The sequence below is a fragment of the Cyprinus carpio genome, chromosome B11 (assembly GCF_018340385.1).
Source record: "Cyprinus carpio isolate SPL01 chromosome B11, ASM1834038v1, whole genome shotgun sequence".
NCBI lineage: Eukaryota > Metazoa > Chordata > Actinopteri > Cypriniformes > Cyprinidae > Cyprinus > Cyprinus carpio.
This window is the reverse complement of record NC_056607.1, coordinates 5,373,938-5,390,654: the sequence shown is the minus strand read 5'-3', so window position 1 is coordinate 5,390,654 and position 16,717 is coordinate 5,373,938. Positions and strand designations below refer to the sequence as shown.

The following is a 16,717-nucleotide window of genomic DNA, read 5'->3' as shown; positions in this document are numbered from 1 at the left end:
AAAAAATAAAATTATATTGTTGTTGTAAATGATCATGTTGTTTATGCAACATAAAACACGCAAAATAAAAAAAAAAATAAATAATATTATTATTATTTGTTATTATTATTATTATTAGTGTGTATGTTAATTCAATGTGTTAATAATTACTATAATTATAATTATTTAATAATAATAATAACATAATAATGATAAAATTATTTTTTGACAATATGAATCTCTTTCTTCTATATTATATATAAATGTTGTTGATAATAATAATAATAATAATAATAATAATAATAATAATAATAATTATTATTATTATTATTATTATTATTATTATTAATTACATAATATTATAAAATTAATAATAATTTTAAAAATTATAAAAATTATTATGTAAATAATAATAATAATAATAATAATAATAATAATTATACTACGGGGTTGTTGAAAAATATAATAATCCCTGTTTGAATAATAATAACATATCACTTATTATACTACGGGGTTGTTGAATGCTTGAATCTGATTGGCTGACGAATGTTCTGAGGTGTGCAATTATTTTCAGGGAAACGCACAGCGAACGTAGTTCCAGGCAGCTCTCTTGACCGCATTACAGTTCCATATCACTTCCCATAGTTATCTGTAATAACGGAAATTAGCATACAGTACCTAGACAGCACACAGGACTAACAAAAACAAACATGACAGATGATTTTCCGAAACGAAATACACATGACATTTCTCACTAGCGAGGTAATAACAGCACTGTTTAGAGACGCTGCTGCAGAACACTGTTGAGGGATGCACAGAGGTAGCCTAATTCCACACAAGCAGCTCTCTTAAAAACTGGGAATTCTCTCTCTCTCTCTCTCTCTCTCTCTCTCATCTCTCTCTCTTCTCTCTCTTCTCTTTCTCTCCTCTCAACACGCTCTCTCTCCTCTCTCTCTCTCTCTTCTCTCTGTGTGTTGTCTGTCTCTCTCGCTCTCTTTCTAATAACTTCATTAATAACTGCATTAGAATGCTTTCAATGGCTCAAGCTTTCATTACCAGCTTTAAAATGACATTTTAGAACCAGCAAAAGAGGCGTTGGATGAGATGCAGAAGAAATAATCCTACTCACAATAGCCATTTAAGTACAAAAAAACGGATGAATCCATTTAAATATATCATCTGATGTCTTGAGGTGTGATAACTGTAGTATAAGCGGAATAATTGACTCCGGGAATAATTTACGACGGGCCGTTGAATTATTAGAAAAATAATGCACACCCGAGGTGTAACAGGTTGTGTCCTCATCACCACCTCGGGTGTGCATTATTTTTCTAATAATTCAACAGCCGTCGTCAATTATTCCTTACTTATTATTATGACATAATATAAATATTTATTTATTTTGTATTATATAGAAATGTTGTTGATGATGATGATGATGATGATGATGATGATGATAATAATAATAATTATAATTATAATTATAATTATTATTATTATTATAATTATTCATAATAAAACATGCAGTTTTTGCAGAGTGCAATGTTATATAAACACTGAAAAAAGTAGCTTGTTGCTGGGGAAGCTACATTGTTTTGGCAACAGCTACTGTTACAGTTCCACCCTACATTATTTCCCATCGATTATTTGTTTTCACTCAGAAACGTGACAGATGATGAAAGTGAAATGCTTTGTGAATGTAATTCTATTGTTGACCATGTTTATTTGTTTTAAATGTATTACTTGATGACTTGATGACTCGAGGACAACAGAAAGCTTTAGTGAGTAGGATAACAGTACTGTGTGTTTTCTCGTCAGCTGCTGCAGTGTCTGAAGCTGGGCGCTCTTTCCCGCACCACCGCCAGCACGCAGATGAACGCCCAGAGCTCCCGCTCTCATGCCATCTTCACCATCCACCTCTGCCAGATGAGAGTCTGCCCGCAGCTACAGGTACGGCACATCAACACATCAGTCAGGAGCCTCTTTAGATGCTCACAGTGATGCCAACAACATCTGACAACACATGTGAATATTAATTAAAACTGCATGCATCATGTTGAGAGCTATAATCCTAAACTACCGGATAAGAAAGCCATTAACAAGTTTAAGCAGGTCGCAAGTTTTAAAATATTAAAATTCATAGAACTCAGACTGCTGCGGAAGAAAACAGAGTAATTATGTAAAACCACTGGCATTAGAAACATCAACACTGAACATGTCAGTGCACACTGAAAATGCACATAATTTTGCATTTGTAATTTAAGGTGCTTGTGTTAGTGGCTTAAAGCTGCAGTTGCTTTTTACTCTTCCAGATGAATGGAGAGATGAACGGTGTGTCTGATGGCTCCATCTCTCAGCCTGAGTACGAGACGCTCACTGCTAAGTTTCACTTTGTGGACCTGGCTGGATCAGAGCGGCTCAAGCGCACCGGAGCCACAGGAGAGAGAGCAAGAGAGGGCATCTCTATCAACTGTGGCCTGGTACGTGTGCTATTCAGACTACAGGGGCTTTCACAATGGGTTAGTTTTAGAGACTCCGTTATAGGAACTGGCCAACAGGACGGTCCCCTGACAGCTACATTTTCCCCTAGGGCCATTTTTCTGCTTGCACTCTCACATAAAAATGATATTCACAACACCATATAGAAAAACACAAAACTCTTTATAAAAAAATACACTTATACACAAAAAATATGTTTATAAAAAAAAATAATAAAAAATAACTACAAAATATATAACGATTATATTGTTAGAAAAGTCTATTTTGAATAAATGCTGTTCCTGAAAAAGTGTCTCAGGTTCCAAAAAAAATGGTTTTAAACCATTCAAAATAAATCGGCATAATTAGAATGATTTCTAAAGATCATGTGACTAGAGACTGGAGTAATGATGCTGAAAATTCAGCTTTGCATCTCAGGAATAAATTATATTTTAAAGTATATTAAAATAGAAACTGTTATTTTAAATTGCAATAATATTTCACAAAATAAAAGGCTTTTTTCTGTATTTTTGATCGAATAAATAAAGCCTTGACGAGCATAAGAAACTTCTGTAAAAAAAATAAGTCTTACTGATCCCAAACTTTTGAATAGTAGTGATGTGTGTGTGTATACATATACATACATATATATATATATATATATATATATATATATATATATATATATATATATATATATATATACAGCGGGTAAAATAAGTATTGAACACATTGCCATTTTTCTCAGTTAATATATTTCTAAAGGTGCTGTTGACATGCTGTAACAACCCAACTAATCCGTACATACAAAGAAAATAGGGCTGGACAATATATTGAACGATATGATCATGCGCATCTCTTCAGTAAAGCCGGTTCCATGATTAGCGGTAAATCCCCATCACCTGCTTTCAAATGGAGCTGCAGTTAATACACAGAGCCGTAGTTCACTGACAAGCTACGCTATATCGAGTTCATTATTGAAGATGAATCGCCTTTGATAATGAACTCGATATAGCGTAGCTTGTCAGTGAACTACGGCTCTGTGTATTAACTGCAGCTCCATTTGAAAGCAGGTGATTTACCACTAATCACAGAACCGGCTTTACTGAAGAGATGCGCATGATTATATCATAACATATGCATCCAAGCCAAAAAAGAAAACAATACAAATCAGTTAAGAAATTAAGTTCTCTGTAATAAAGTGGAATGACCCAGGCAAAAAGTATTAAACATGCTTACTGAAAGTTATTTAATACTTTATACAAAAGCCTTTGTTAGGAATGACAGCTTCAAGAAGCCTCCTGTATGGAGAAACTAGTCGCATGCATTGCTCAGGTGTGATTTTGGCCCATTCTTCCACACAAACAGTCTTCAAATCTGGAAGGTTCTGTGGGCCTCTTATATGAACTCTGATCTGTAGTTCTTTCCATAGATTTTCTATTGGATTCAAGGCTGGGCCATTCTAGCAGCTTTACTTTCTTTCTCTGAAACCAAATGAGAGTTTCTTTGGCATTGTTTGGGATCATTGTCTCGCTGGAATGTTCACCCTTGTTTCATATTCATCATCCTGGTAGATGGCAGCAGATTTTTATCAAGAATGTCACGGTACATTTTTCCATTCATCCTTCCTTCAATTATATGAATTTTGCCAGTTCCACACCATGATGTTTTTGGGGTGATGTGCAGTGCCCTTTGACCTCCAAACATGGTGTGTATTATGGCATCCAAAGAATACAATTTTTGCTCATCGGACCAGACTATCCATTCTCAGGCCAGGTATTTCTCAGCGCTTGTCTAAATGTTGTGCAGCAAACTTTAAATGAGTTTCAACAGCGGTTGCGTGCTTACTTATTGCTTTTTGGACAACTGCTTTTTTCTCTTTCACTCCTCTGTCAGAAATCTTGCGAGGAGCCTTTGCGTTTATGGTGAAATGATGTGCTTTCCCACTTCCAGATTATGGCCCACAGCGGTTATAGAGTGCATTACTTATTGTTTTCTTTGAAAGCAGAAGTTGTCCCGTAGGCATGCTATAGCTTCAGGTCTTTTTAGTACGTTATCTGTGAAGCTCTCCACAAGTTTGTGAAATCATTTGGCACATCTTGTTCACGACATTACTCTTTAGCTGAGATGATTCTTTTGCACTCCTCTGTCAGAAATCTTGCGAGGAGCACCTTGGTCTTCTTTGCTTCGCGATTTATGTGCGTGAAAAATGGATGTGGTGTGAGAGCGTTTCGTCACTGTGTCCAGCATTGTATTAGTTTGCCCCGCAACAGTCGGCTCACAAAAAGGAACACTCAGGGTCGGTCAGTTATAGAAATGGCCTTCTTGTGAAGCCATATTAACAACACAGCTAGTATGTTTTGTTGGAAGGTCTTATCAGAGAACTGCTGACTTCTGACATTTTCTTTAATGAGCAGGATCATCATGAAATGTTTCGCAGGCACGCAGTATGTGACGCAGCATGGCGTTGGGCGGATTTGTGTATCAAATGAGACCCCTTTTTTGGGAAGGTCTTGATCTTTGCTTTTTAGAAATGTTTCTTATGTGATACGTTGGTCATGAGACCCCTTTTTTATAGTCAGTGGGATTGAACCAACTAATATTTAATTTCCACTGACAAGGGGCAGGATTGCTTTCTAATTACTGATAGATTTCAGCTGGTGTCTTGGGTTTCCATGCCTTTTTGCACCTCCCTTTCTTCATGTGTTCAATACTTTTTCCCTGTGTCATTCTACTTTATTACCCAGAGCTTAATTTCTGAACTTATTTGTTTTGATTTCTTTGTATGTATGGATTAGTTGGATTGTTACCGACATCTGGTGAATATTCCATGTCAACAGCACCTTTAGAAATATATTAACCGAGAAAAATGATGATGTGTTCAATATTTATTTTACCCGCTGTATATTCTATTGTATCTTGTTTGAAAATATAAGTTTTTAGTAAGTAAATTAATAGTAAATACAAATGTTTTATATTATATTTTGTTTTATGTCTAGTCAAACGCTGGCAGTTTTGAAAATGCTAAAATATAGGATTGTTTAAATGGTTTTATTTTCGGTCAATATATAATTCCCATACTTTCATTTGTTGCTTTAGGTTTGATGATTTGAGTATTAATAAAAATAATAATAATAATAATAATACATTCAAACTATATATAGTTTATGTTCAAATAAAATGTGAAAAATATTAAAATAATTATAGATATAATTAATTAATTATGAAAATAATAAGCAAGTTTTTTAGTTCATGACTGTATTGACATTAAGTTACCAGTCCCTTTAACCATGACACTCGAGGAAGTTCTCAGAACTAAGCCAACACCTCAACAGCACAAAACTGGCTTCATTAGGGATTTTCAAAGTCCTAGACTTCATTATAATTGTGACAGTTTTTTCAGCTGAGTCAAGTTTATCCATGTTAACTAAGGTGTGAAATTCATGTTGCATTAGTTCTGCATCCTTCTACATTCATTACTGCACTCTCACTGTCTTTCTGGGTAAAGTTGTCAGAGTAGATGAAGGGAAGGAAAAGTAATTACATTGTGAGAGAGTTCTGAAGTAGAGCTAAAGACTGGAAGAGAGCCAAGAAGAGCCATTGTTCCGAAGAGCTCCGAGCCCAATAAAGCTCTATTGTTTTTAAAGCCTAGTTACTCATGTATAAGAGAGGCCATTTAAAAGCTTTTAATCTTAGATAACAGCATGCGATGGAGCGTGACCGGGTCTCTCTCTCTCTGTGTATGTGTGTGTGTTTGGCAGCTGGCCCTGGGTAATGTGATCAGTGCATTGGGAGATCAGAGTAAGAAGGCAGGCCATGTGCCTTACAGAGACTCCAAACTCACACGCCTGCTGCAGGACTCACTGGGAGGAAACAGGTAACGTCTGACACACACCTAAACACCAGAAGTGTCGCATTCTTAGGAACACAGTGTCAAATTAAAGACGTTTTTGGAGCAGAGCTGCTGTATTGAGTTGCAAACACATGTTCTTGTAGCATACTAGGTAACTCCCTTCGAGTTTTATTGTTCTTAAATTAAGCTAATTATAATAACTATAGATTAACCATACCCCTAATTTGTGTCTATCAAGATAGCTATCAAGATTTTCAGGTTGTACTGAAGATGGCTTTGTGGACCTCCCACTGACTTCTATTGTTGTTAAGAAACGGATAATTATAGTTACTGTACCACACCTTTTACATGACACATTGTAAACCTGTTATTGTTATATGTGAAATAAGACATTGTTCAGTTTCTTTATGTAGCTTTTAGTACACACAAACAGCAAAACTTGACATGCACATACATATTTTGTTATATTTGACATTTTATGTTAAATTAGGAAGATTATAAATACTACAGACCTACTTTACTACTTTTGATTGGTCAGTTGGTCAGCATAGAATTTTAAACAGGCAGGTGAAACACAGTCTGGGCCTGAAGCTTTCTTTGATTTCTGCTTCCTGAAGACCCGGTTCACATCCTCTACACAGACCTTAAGCGCAGGTTGAATGGTGGGGGAGGGAGGGATGGGGTTGTAGGTGAATGTGTGAAGTGCAGATCAGAGCGGGTGCTGGGTGTCAGTCTGGCCTTTTCAAATCAACAGTAAAACACATTCAGATCATCAGCCAGTTGTTGATTCTCCACAGACTGTTGGGGTGGTGTCTTGTACAAGGTGATGTTCTTCAGACCAGTCCATACTGACACCGGATCATTGGCTGAAAACCGTTTAGCCACTCTGATCTCCTTTGTTAGTCTGTTCCTGGCCTGGCTATACATGATTTTACCTCACTTCTCTAAGCATCCTCTTTGGCATGACAAAGCTGTTTGAGTTTCCCTGTAAACCACGGTTTATCATTATTGAATGATAAAAATGTCCTGGCAGGGATGCACATATCCTCACAGAAACTGATATATGAAGTTACAGTCTCCGTGAGCTTGTCCAGATTGGTGGCAGCAGCTTCAGCAACACTCCAATCAGTGAGGTCGAAACAAATCCTGCTCTGCTTCATTAGTCCATATTTTAACAGTCCTTTATACAGGTTTAGCTGATTTCAGTTTCTACCTGTAGGTCGGTATAAGAGGAACCAAACAGTGATCAGAGAGCCCAAAAGCTGCTTGTGGGACAAAGTGATATGCATCTTTTATTGTGGATCCTTTTATTTATTCTTACAATTATGCTTATTTACATGAAATAATGGAATATTTTTATGACATTGCAGAATTTAAACAATAAAGGGGCATGATTAAGATAATTAAAAAAACAGAAGATTTTATTTTATATCTTTATTTTAAAAATAATTTTATAATAATTAATCTCAGTAAAAAATAAAAATAACAAACAAATATGGTCAAATTATTAATACATTATTAATTTATTAATTAATTAATTATATAATAATTATTTATTTATTTATTTATTATAATTATAATATATTAATCATTTGTATTTTTAAATAATCTCAGAAAATTGACATTGAATTAACAGCCCTAATTATTTCAGAATTTACATACAAGTCAGGAGGTATAATTCATTGGGATTGTTTTAAAATAATTTATTTTAGATATTTATTTATTTTATAATTAAAAAATATTAATTTGTATTTTTAAATAATTAATCTCGGAAATGTAACATTAAATTGACAGCCCTAATTAATTCATAATGGACATACAAGTACAGGGGGCATGATTACTTAAGATTTTTTAAATATTTTATTGATATATTTATTTTTTACATACTTTTCTACATTTTAACCCTCTGGGGTTTAAGGGATTTTGGGGGCCTAGAGATTATGACATCCCCTGACTTTTGTGCTATTTAAAGTCTAATAACACTGTATTCAGTACAAACTGGGCTACAATAATATGTAAATAGCATGTATGTACATGACTGTGTTTTTGAGAAAACAATCACAAAACAAAGTTTATGCGTGGTTAGTGGAAAAACTACAATTTTGAATAAGGTCATAAAACACCTAGAGAACATTTGTTCACAAGACTGTCAAACGTGGACCTTGTAGCCTAGAATTTTTGCTTCAAAATGATGTGAAAATCATCTTCTTTACTCACTCACAGAAAACAATAGATTGATTTAAATTTTCTAAGACACTTTTTGTTTCGAAAGGTCATATGCGAGTAGGCGTCAACTATCATGAATATTTGTGTGATTCACACCTGAGAAAACAAAGGCCCGCATAATGAGCTGCATAATGAGCCTTTCAGTCAGGTGTGTGACCAAGAGGGAAGAGTTACAATAAAGAATGTGAGGACAAAATAAATGTATATATTTTTAGGTTTGTAGTATATTTAGAATATATTTAATTATCCCACGAAATAACTTGAGATTCACTTGCGAGTGCAGTTAAACAGTTTATTAGAAACAATCAAAGCTGACTTTCAAAGCTGAATTTTTAGCATCATTACTCGTCACACAATCCTTCAGAGATCATTCTAATATTCTGATTTGCTACTCAAAAAAAATGTATTATTATTATTATTATTATATATTTTTTTTTGATTAATTGAAAGAACAGCATTGTTTCTAACATGATAATTGTATTTATCATCACTTGTGTGCTAAATAAAAGTTTTAATTTCTATATATACTGACTCCCAGCTTTTGAATGGTATAGTGTATATTGTTACACTTGGAGTAAAACTGGAGTAATGATGCTGAAAATTTAGCTTTGATCACAGGAATAAATTAAATGTTAAAATATATTCAAATTGAAAGCAGTTATTTAAAATAGTAAAAATATTTCACAATATTACTGCTTTAGCAAATGCAACTTTCTGTATATTGGATCAAATAAATGCAGGCTTGGTCAGCAGAAGAGAATTCTTTACAAAAACATTACAAATCTTACTGTTCAAAAGTTTTGACTGGTATTGTGTCACGTTGAAATATATAAATGAGCATCATATACCTGGCACATACCTCATATTACTTTTATTATCGTATTGCTGTCTATGTTATACATTAGAACATAAAAAAAACATCCTTGCATCGTGAAACATTGAGGGGATGTAAATGAAACGTCAAAATGTTTCACTTGATTATACATTTAGTCAGGAATTATATTTTGGAAAAAGTCAAACTAGTAAAATGTGTACAAGTTATACAAGTGTATTAATAATAAAAAGGCTTACTCATCTTTATGATTTCCGCTGGTTTAAGCCGCTTCATTCTTTTTTCTGAGGTGAATTATGTACCGGTATTATTCCTTGCAGCGCGAAGCGGACAGTAAAATAAAAAAATAAAAAACCTTGAAGAACAGTCTCGCTGCTTTGTTTGCTGTCATGTGGGCGCTACATGCAAGCTTCATGTAGATGATTGTAATATCAATATCTCAATCTTCCCATAGAGCATTATATATAATGAAGGAAGACGTGAAAGACTGGACATCGCGTTGTTTTCATATGGATTACTTTATCACAGAATATTTGTTCTTGCTTAGTTTAAAAGTAGAAATGTCAAGCTTTCTATAGATATCACTCTCATGTCTCTGTTGAGTATTCACTGAGTTACAGTTCATTTTAATGACTTGTTTCTAAATGAAGATCACGCAGAACCAAGGCGGCAGACAACACACCCTGTTTGTTTTCTTTATTTTATAAATGCACAAAGTTTTGTTGTTATTATGTGTGTATACAAATTGATGTATTGCTCTTATCTGTACGATCAAAACTGAAAGTGTAATTTAAGTTATTTTCGGGGTTATCAGGAGAAGATGCCACAAAACACGTATCCGCGTTGATCGACTCTAGAGGGTTAATATGTATTTTCAAATCACCAGTTTAAGTAAATTAACATTACATTGACAGCCCTAATTATTTAGTTCCCTATATGATACTATATCTAGAAAGCTTTAACTTCTGTCATTGTTGAGACAGTTTGTCTTACCCTTTGTTTAGAGGTCTCAGATTGTCCATGCAAATTCACACACTTGTAAACATCACTGTGCACAGTGCAGTCATTGTGCCTTGAAGGTTAATACATGCAAACAGTTCACTGCATCAATCTGTGTGGAGGCGCAGTGCTGGGTCACTCAGCCCACAGTGGACGGTACAGGCTCCCTATATATTCTTATGATGTGGGTTCAGAGGGGGAGTTGATTGAATTAAATATAAGGGACTGCAGATAGAGGCGCTCCTTAAAGACATTCAATCCTAGCCGCATACACAAAAAATATGCGGGCAGCGTGTGCAGTCCATGAAAGCATGTTTGTGTTTATCTGCCATCAGTTTGTGTTTTATCTTTCTGCCTTGTGTGTGTGTTTGTGAAAGACCCTTATGAATTCCTGGCCTCTTGCATTCTCATCTGCTTTGTATCTGTCTAGTCGGACCGTGATGATTGCCTGCGTGAGCCCCTCTGACCGTGACTTCATGGAGACCCTGAACACACTGAAGTATGCCAATCGGGCTCGCAACATCAAGAACAAAGTGATCATGAACCAGGACAAAACCAGCCAGCAGATCAGCGCATTACGAGCAGAGATTGCACGCCTACAGATGGAGATCATGGAGTACAAAGCGGTAAGGAGAAGGACCTGGAGGGTCGAGGCATTCTGGGAAGAGTTAGTCTCCAGCAGGCATCTTTTCCCACCAACAAAAAGCTTCAAGTGGGCAATTCAAATGGACAATCATTTACCCGCCCCCATATAAAAAAAAAAATTATTCTGTGGAAAAAAGAGAGATGTTTTGTAGAATATCCTGGCTGTTCATTTCAAAACAGTGAAGTTGAATGGCTGACTGGGCTGTTGAGCTCCTAATATTACAAAAAAAAGTACACAAGTATTCCATACTACTTGTGCACTAAATTCCAAGTGTTCTGAAGCCAAGTTTCTAAAATCGACCAAAAAAAGTAATTCTTCGCTAAAAATCTTGCCCTACACCAACAACACAATCTCTTGACAATTTTTTAAACATCTTTACAAATATTTGTAAGAATTTGTTACTCATACATTAGCTTGAGGATTAGGTTTAGTTGATGATGTTTTATCTTCAAATTGTACAAATTTGTATGAATTTGTACGAATTAGTACGAATTAGTACAATCTCTTTTTGGACAGTCTGCTCACACATCTCATGAGGAATGGTATCACCTTCATGGTGACTTGTAACCTATCAATTATACAAATGCATATGATCCTACACAAAGATGTATGATTTGTACATAAAATGTTATCATGAATTGGTTGCAAATGAGAGACGGGTAAGAGTTGGACCTTAATGTTGACTTTTTACCCACAAATCATACAAATTCATATAATCTTACAATATGATGTTTTTTGTACGTAAAACATCATTATGAATTGGTTGCGAATTCTTATGATCTCTTTTGCACATTTTTGCACATTTTTGTAAAATTCCTTACTCTTAAAGGCAGGGTAGATGATTTGGTTCAAAACATTTTTTGTTATGCTGGTTGAAAGTCTCTTCACATCTCGTGACTAAGTTTAGTGGTCTAAATGTGTTTATACCATCTGTGGAAGGTGAAGGATCATAAAATGTTTGTCCAATCATATTCCGCGGTCCGATGACTATGATAGGCTGTCCTTCTTGCCTGTAAATGTATGTATTTGCATACCTTTGCACAGAAATGATACATCATCAGCACGTTCATTGCACTGTTGCAGAAACTACTGTATCTACTCACACACCTCAATAGACGAGGTTGGGTCGGACCGTTATGGTGACTTTTTTACTAACAAATTAATTTGATCTTAGAGATGTACAGTTTTTTTACGTTAACACATTATCACGAATTGCACATTCATACAATATTTACAATATAGTATATAATACAGGCTTGGAATAATGACAGACTTCATGCTTGGGTGAATCTTACCAACTCGCTTGAGTTATCAGGATAGCAGACATGACACATGCCAGAATGATCTGCGCAACAGGAACCAGTTTACTGACTTGAAGCATTAAACACTTCCTCTGTTGCTAAATCAAATAGAGGACTTGGGGAAGATAATGAGTCAGGTGACTTTCGTTCATAGCTACACTTGTTCTTTCTACTCTCCTTCAGTACCACCCAGTTGGTACTCTAGCTGTTTATGTAATAATCCAGGGCATGAGAAAGCCTGTGCGGTGGGCTCGTGCATGATAACATGCTTCAGCTCATGGGATCTCGCTGGAGTTAATGGAGCGTAGCAGCAGCTTAGCGCCTCGGCCTGACCTGGATGATAAACGACCGCCGGAAGAAGTTAGCGATTAGCCATGATGGCTTTGAGAGAGTTGAGCCGCCCTGACAGAGAGACCGAGCTTGAAAGGAATTGGGGGATTGTTGCTTGGGTTGGATGGGGTCAGTGCCTACCTATCCATCTCACAATTTTTGGATTTCTTTCAGGGAAAACGAGTGGCCTGCGAAGATGGATCCGACGGTTTTAGCGATCTGTTTCAAGAGAACTCCATGCTCCAAAAAGAGAATGACACTTTACGTATGCGGGTCAAAGCCATGCAGGAAACCATCGACCACCTCAACACTCGAGTCACCCAGCTGCTCACCAATGGAGTCAACCTGCTGCTCACTAAGACTGGTGAGAGACCTCTAGTGGTTGGAGAGGGGATTACCACTGCATTATGTGTAGCTAGTACAGGGCCCTTTGAAATCCATTATTTGTTTTTTCTCCATTTAAATTTTTTCTGAATTCCATTTTTTTTCGTTTACATTTTTCTGGACTCCTTTTTAATGGTTAGCCTAAATTAAATTTTATTAAGCAATTAAAAATTCAGCGACATTCTGCATTACACAGTAAAAATATTTTTTAGAACTGGATTCTGCGATTCCGTCTGTTTACACACATCACAGAAATTATAGGGCCCTAATAGTAGGACGGGGTGATATGTATTATATAATCAGTGTAATTTTGTTGTTGATGTAAATGTAACATGTATATTTAAATATTTTTAATGCATTTTTTATTTGACCAATAAGATGTGCCAGTAGAGTAGTTTTGCGTCTGCTCCTAAAAAACGTTGTCTTGGTATCGCAGCGGTGTCTCTGACTTATGCTGCATAGGAATTATGCATTTCTGTGCAACACTATTAACAGCAAAACAATTCTGTGTAATTTACTGCAAATGTCTCAACTTAATAGTTTGTTTAGTGGGATATTAAATATAGTTATTCAGCTTATTCTTGCATTATTGAGACATTCAAAACAGAGAATTGTATTAAATATTAAACCGTGCATTTTACTGCTGAAATCGCTGCAATTGAGTTTTTTGAACATGAGGTTGCAGAAGTCAGGAATTTGAAACTATGAGATCTACTCTTTTAGATGCAGGCTTTTTAAGTCAATAATTATGGTAATGAAAGCACCTCAGAAATAATTGTATATTATTATTATTAGTATTATTATTATATGTTAGAGGTAATCATATAAAATTATGTTGGTAAATATATCTGTTATATTGGTTTAAAAACAAAACTAAAATATGTAGGGTTTTTTTTTACGCTAAATGAGCTAGCTTTAGTAGTTTAGCAGTAGCAAAATCTCAAACTAGCACAGTGTATTAGTCAACCTGTGTGTAACTAGCGTGTCTTCACTAGTTTAGTTGGCCACTGAAGGTCTTTGTTTGTTATTTTATTATTTCTTGGGATTTTAAGCTTCAACTTCTTTTGGAAAATTGTTTTATTCTGTTGATACCCTTGAAAAGGTTTTTTAAAAAAGGATCTTATTTGGTTTCAATTTCAAAGTTTAATTACCTTAAATATAGTTTTTGTCATAAAAAAATAGCCAAGAAAGCTGGCATGGTGTTAAAAAATGAACAAACAAGAATCAGTACTTTGGTAATCATTATTTCTGAATAAATCTGTCACACTTTGAACAGGGGAAACGAACGAGGAGATCGGCAATCTAATCCAGAACTACATTCGAGAAATCGAAGAGCTGAGGTAACACGATATTCTGCTCGTGACACGTTTGGATGTGAATTTCTCACAGAGCAGTATAAAACAATGACTCGTATGGCTCTGGTTCTCAGGTCTAAGCTGCTGGAGAGTGAGGCCATGAACGAGTCTCTGAGGCGCAGTTTGTCTCGCCTCTCCGCCCGCTCTCCACACCCGGCCTCTCACCCGTCTACTCCAGCACTCGCTCTCGGCTCCTCCCCCTCTGTTTCCATGGATGCAGAGATGACAGATGTGATTCGTCAAGCCAAATTAGATGTGGAGAGGCTGAAGAAGAAAGAGAGAAATCAGAGGAGGAAGAGGTGAGGTCTGAGGAGCAAGTGCTTGTTTGTTTGTTTGTTTTTATTTATTTTATTCTTTGATTTATTTGTTCTTTTTATTGATTCTTTTTTTATTTATTTTTAAACTTTATTCTTTTATGTGCTTATTAGTTTATTTATTCTTTTTATTGATTTTTTATTTTTATTTATTTACTTGTATTCAATACTTGTATTCTTGTATGCATTTATGTATGTATTCATTTTTTTACAGATTTTTTTATTATTTTATTTACTTGCTTATTATTTTATGTATTTTTGCATTATTATTATTTTATTTTTTTATATTATATTATTATATTGTTTCATATTATTGTTTTATTATTTTATGTATTCTTTACAAATTAATTAATTTTGTATTTATTCTTTTATGTATTATTTATTTTTACTCTTTATATATTTATTTATTTTTTCATTTATTTATTCTGCTCAAATTTCTTTGGAAAATGATTTAAAAAAAATGTTAATTTCATTTCATTTTCATGTTGAGGGAAATTATACCATGATAAATACACATGGAAGATAGGTCCGAAAAGATTTTCACTTATGTAATCTAAAATGAAATGATGTTGTCAGACTACAATATCCACTGCATATAAGAATTAATTAATGCTGTTAAATAAGAGACCCTGCTCCAGGACGTCTCAGGGGGTCTTGACACTTCATGTCTATGTCTGGCAATCTCTTCTGATGGTAGCAGAGGTCTTGTAACTTATTTCATTGATTGTGTATTTGGAAGACTTTAATATGCTTGTCCTGAGCCAATAAGAGGCTGTAAAATGTGCCAGAATTAGATTTATCTCTGGGTTTGTGCCAGTATGTCCTGACCGACTCAGACTAAGGACAGCAAGCTGGCACAGACACAAGCATCTCTCAGTAAATCGTCCGTTATAATGAATATGACTACAGGAACGTCCTGCTCTCAGATTGGCTCTAATGTGGTCGTTATGGGAGAGAGACCATGGGTAATTTGTGAACCCAATGCTACAGAATTACTACTGAAAGTCTCAGCTGACCTGCAAAGGCTAAAAAGCAGAAGACCGAGGATAAATCTCTCCACTGCATGAGTCCCCGTGGTGTGATTACATGACTATTAAATGACGTTTGCGTCAGATATTGGTGGAATTGTCGGAATTATGGCCCGATCCCTTATTTTTTAGTGTTCAAACTACTGTGTAATGAATGTCTTATTGATTACATCAGTGCTTTGTTTATGCATGTATTTGTCTATAGGAATTTTAATACTAGATCACCATTATTTTTCAGTCCTGAGAAAGAAAAAGGTTTGAAGAAGAGGGCCAAGCTTTATCCTCAGGAGAATGGAGAAAAGAGCGAGAATGGGCTGAGCAGGGAAAACCAAGAGCGGAGAGAAAATGGAGATGGAGACTCTGATAATGAACCTGAAGAGGTGAGAGAAAGGAAATTTATTCTTTATGTTCCAACTGGTCTGCTGTTTACAAAGATTTGAGGTGGATTTCAATAAAAGTCGTATTATTCTGAGGAAAAAATCTGCATGGCAATGTTTTATGAGAATAAAGCTGTTATAATACAAGAATTTAGTTTTACGGCAGTGTGAATAAATATGAGAATAAAGAAGTTGAATATTATCTAAATTGCACATTTGCTAAATGTAAATCTTGCATAAATTGCAAGAATTGTGTCTTAATTTTTAAGTCTTAAAAAATGGAAATGGAAAAATTTTGTAACATTTTTCTGCAATGGAGTTGTAATATGAGAAAAAAACAATCTTGCAATAACGTTTTTATTTTTAGTGTTTTATGAATATAAAGGCAAGGAAAAGTTGTAATATTTTGAGGAAAATAAATCAATAAAGCAGTATTTTATGAGAATAAAGCTGTGCTGCAAGAATAAAAGTAAAAAAAAGTTATTCCAAGAATACACTTGTAATACTGAGTCTTAATATTAAATAAAAGGTTATATGGAAGTGTTTAAATAATAAAATCATAAAATTAAAGGAATAATTTGTAATATAACAGACAAAGACATAATAAAACACTGC

The 16,717-nt window shown here is 34.8% G+C and overlaps 1 protein-coding gene across 10 annotated transcripts in view; it reads left to right on the top strand.

Annotated features, from left to right (window-relative positions):
- Window positions 1–16,717, top strand: part of kif21b (kinesin family member 21B) — an 89,119-nt gene that overhangs the window by 39,820 nt on the left and 32,582 nt on the right. For all 10 annotated transcript variants that reach the window (XM_042733633.1, XM_042733632.1, XM_042733631.1 and 7 more), the window contains exons 5-12: window positions 1,798–1,929; window positions 2,292–2,459; window positions 6,219–6,334; window positions 10,798–10,993; window positions 12,819–13,008; window positions 14,305–14,368; window positions 14,458–14,682; window positions 15,964–16,105. In XM_042733633.1, the coding sequence (XP_042589567.1) occupies window positions 1,798–1,929; window positions 2,292–2,459; window positions 6,219–6,334; window positions 10,798–10,993; window positions 12,819–13,008; window positions 14,305–14,368; window positions 14,458–14,682; window positions 15,964–16,105 (1,233 nt within the window). The remainder of the gene's footprint in view (window positions 1–1,797; window positions 1,930–2,291; window positions 2,460–6,218; window positions 6,335–10,797; window positions 10,994–12,818; window positions 13,009–14,304; window positions 14,369–14,457; window positions 14,683–15,963; window positions 16,106–16,717) is intronic.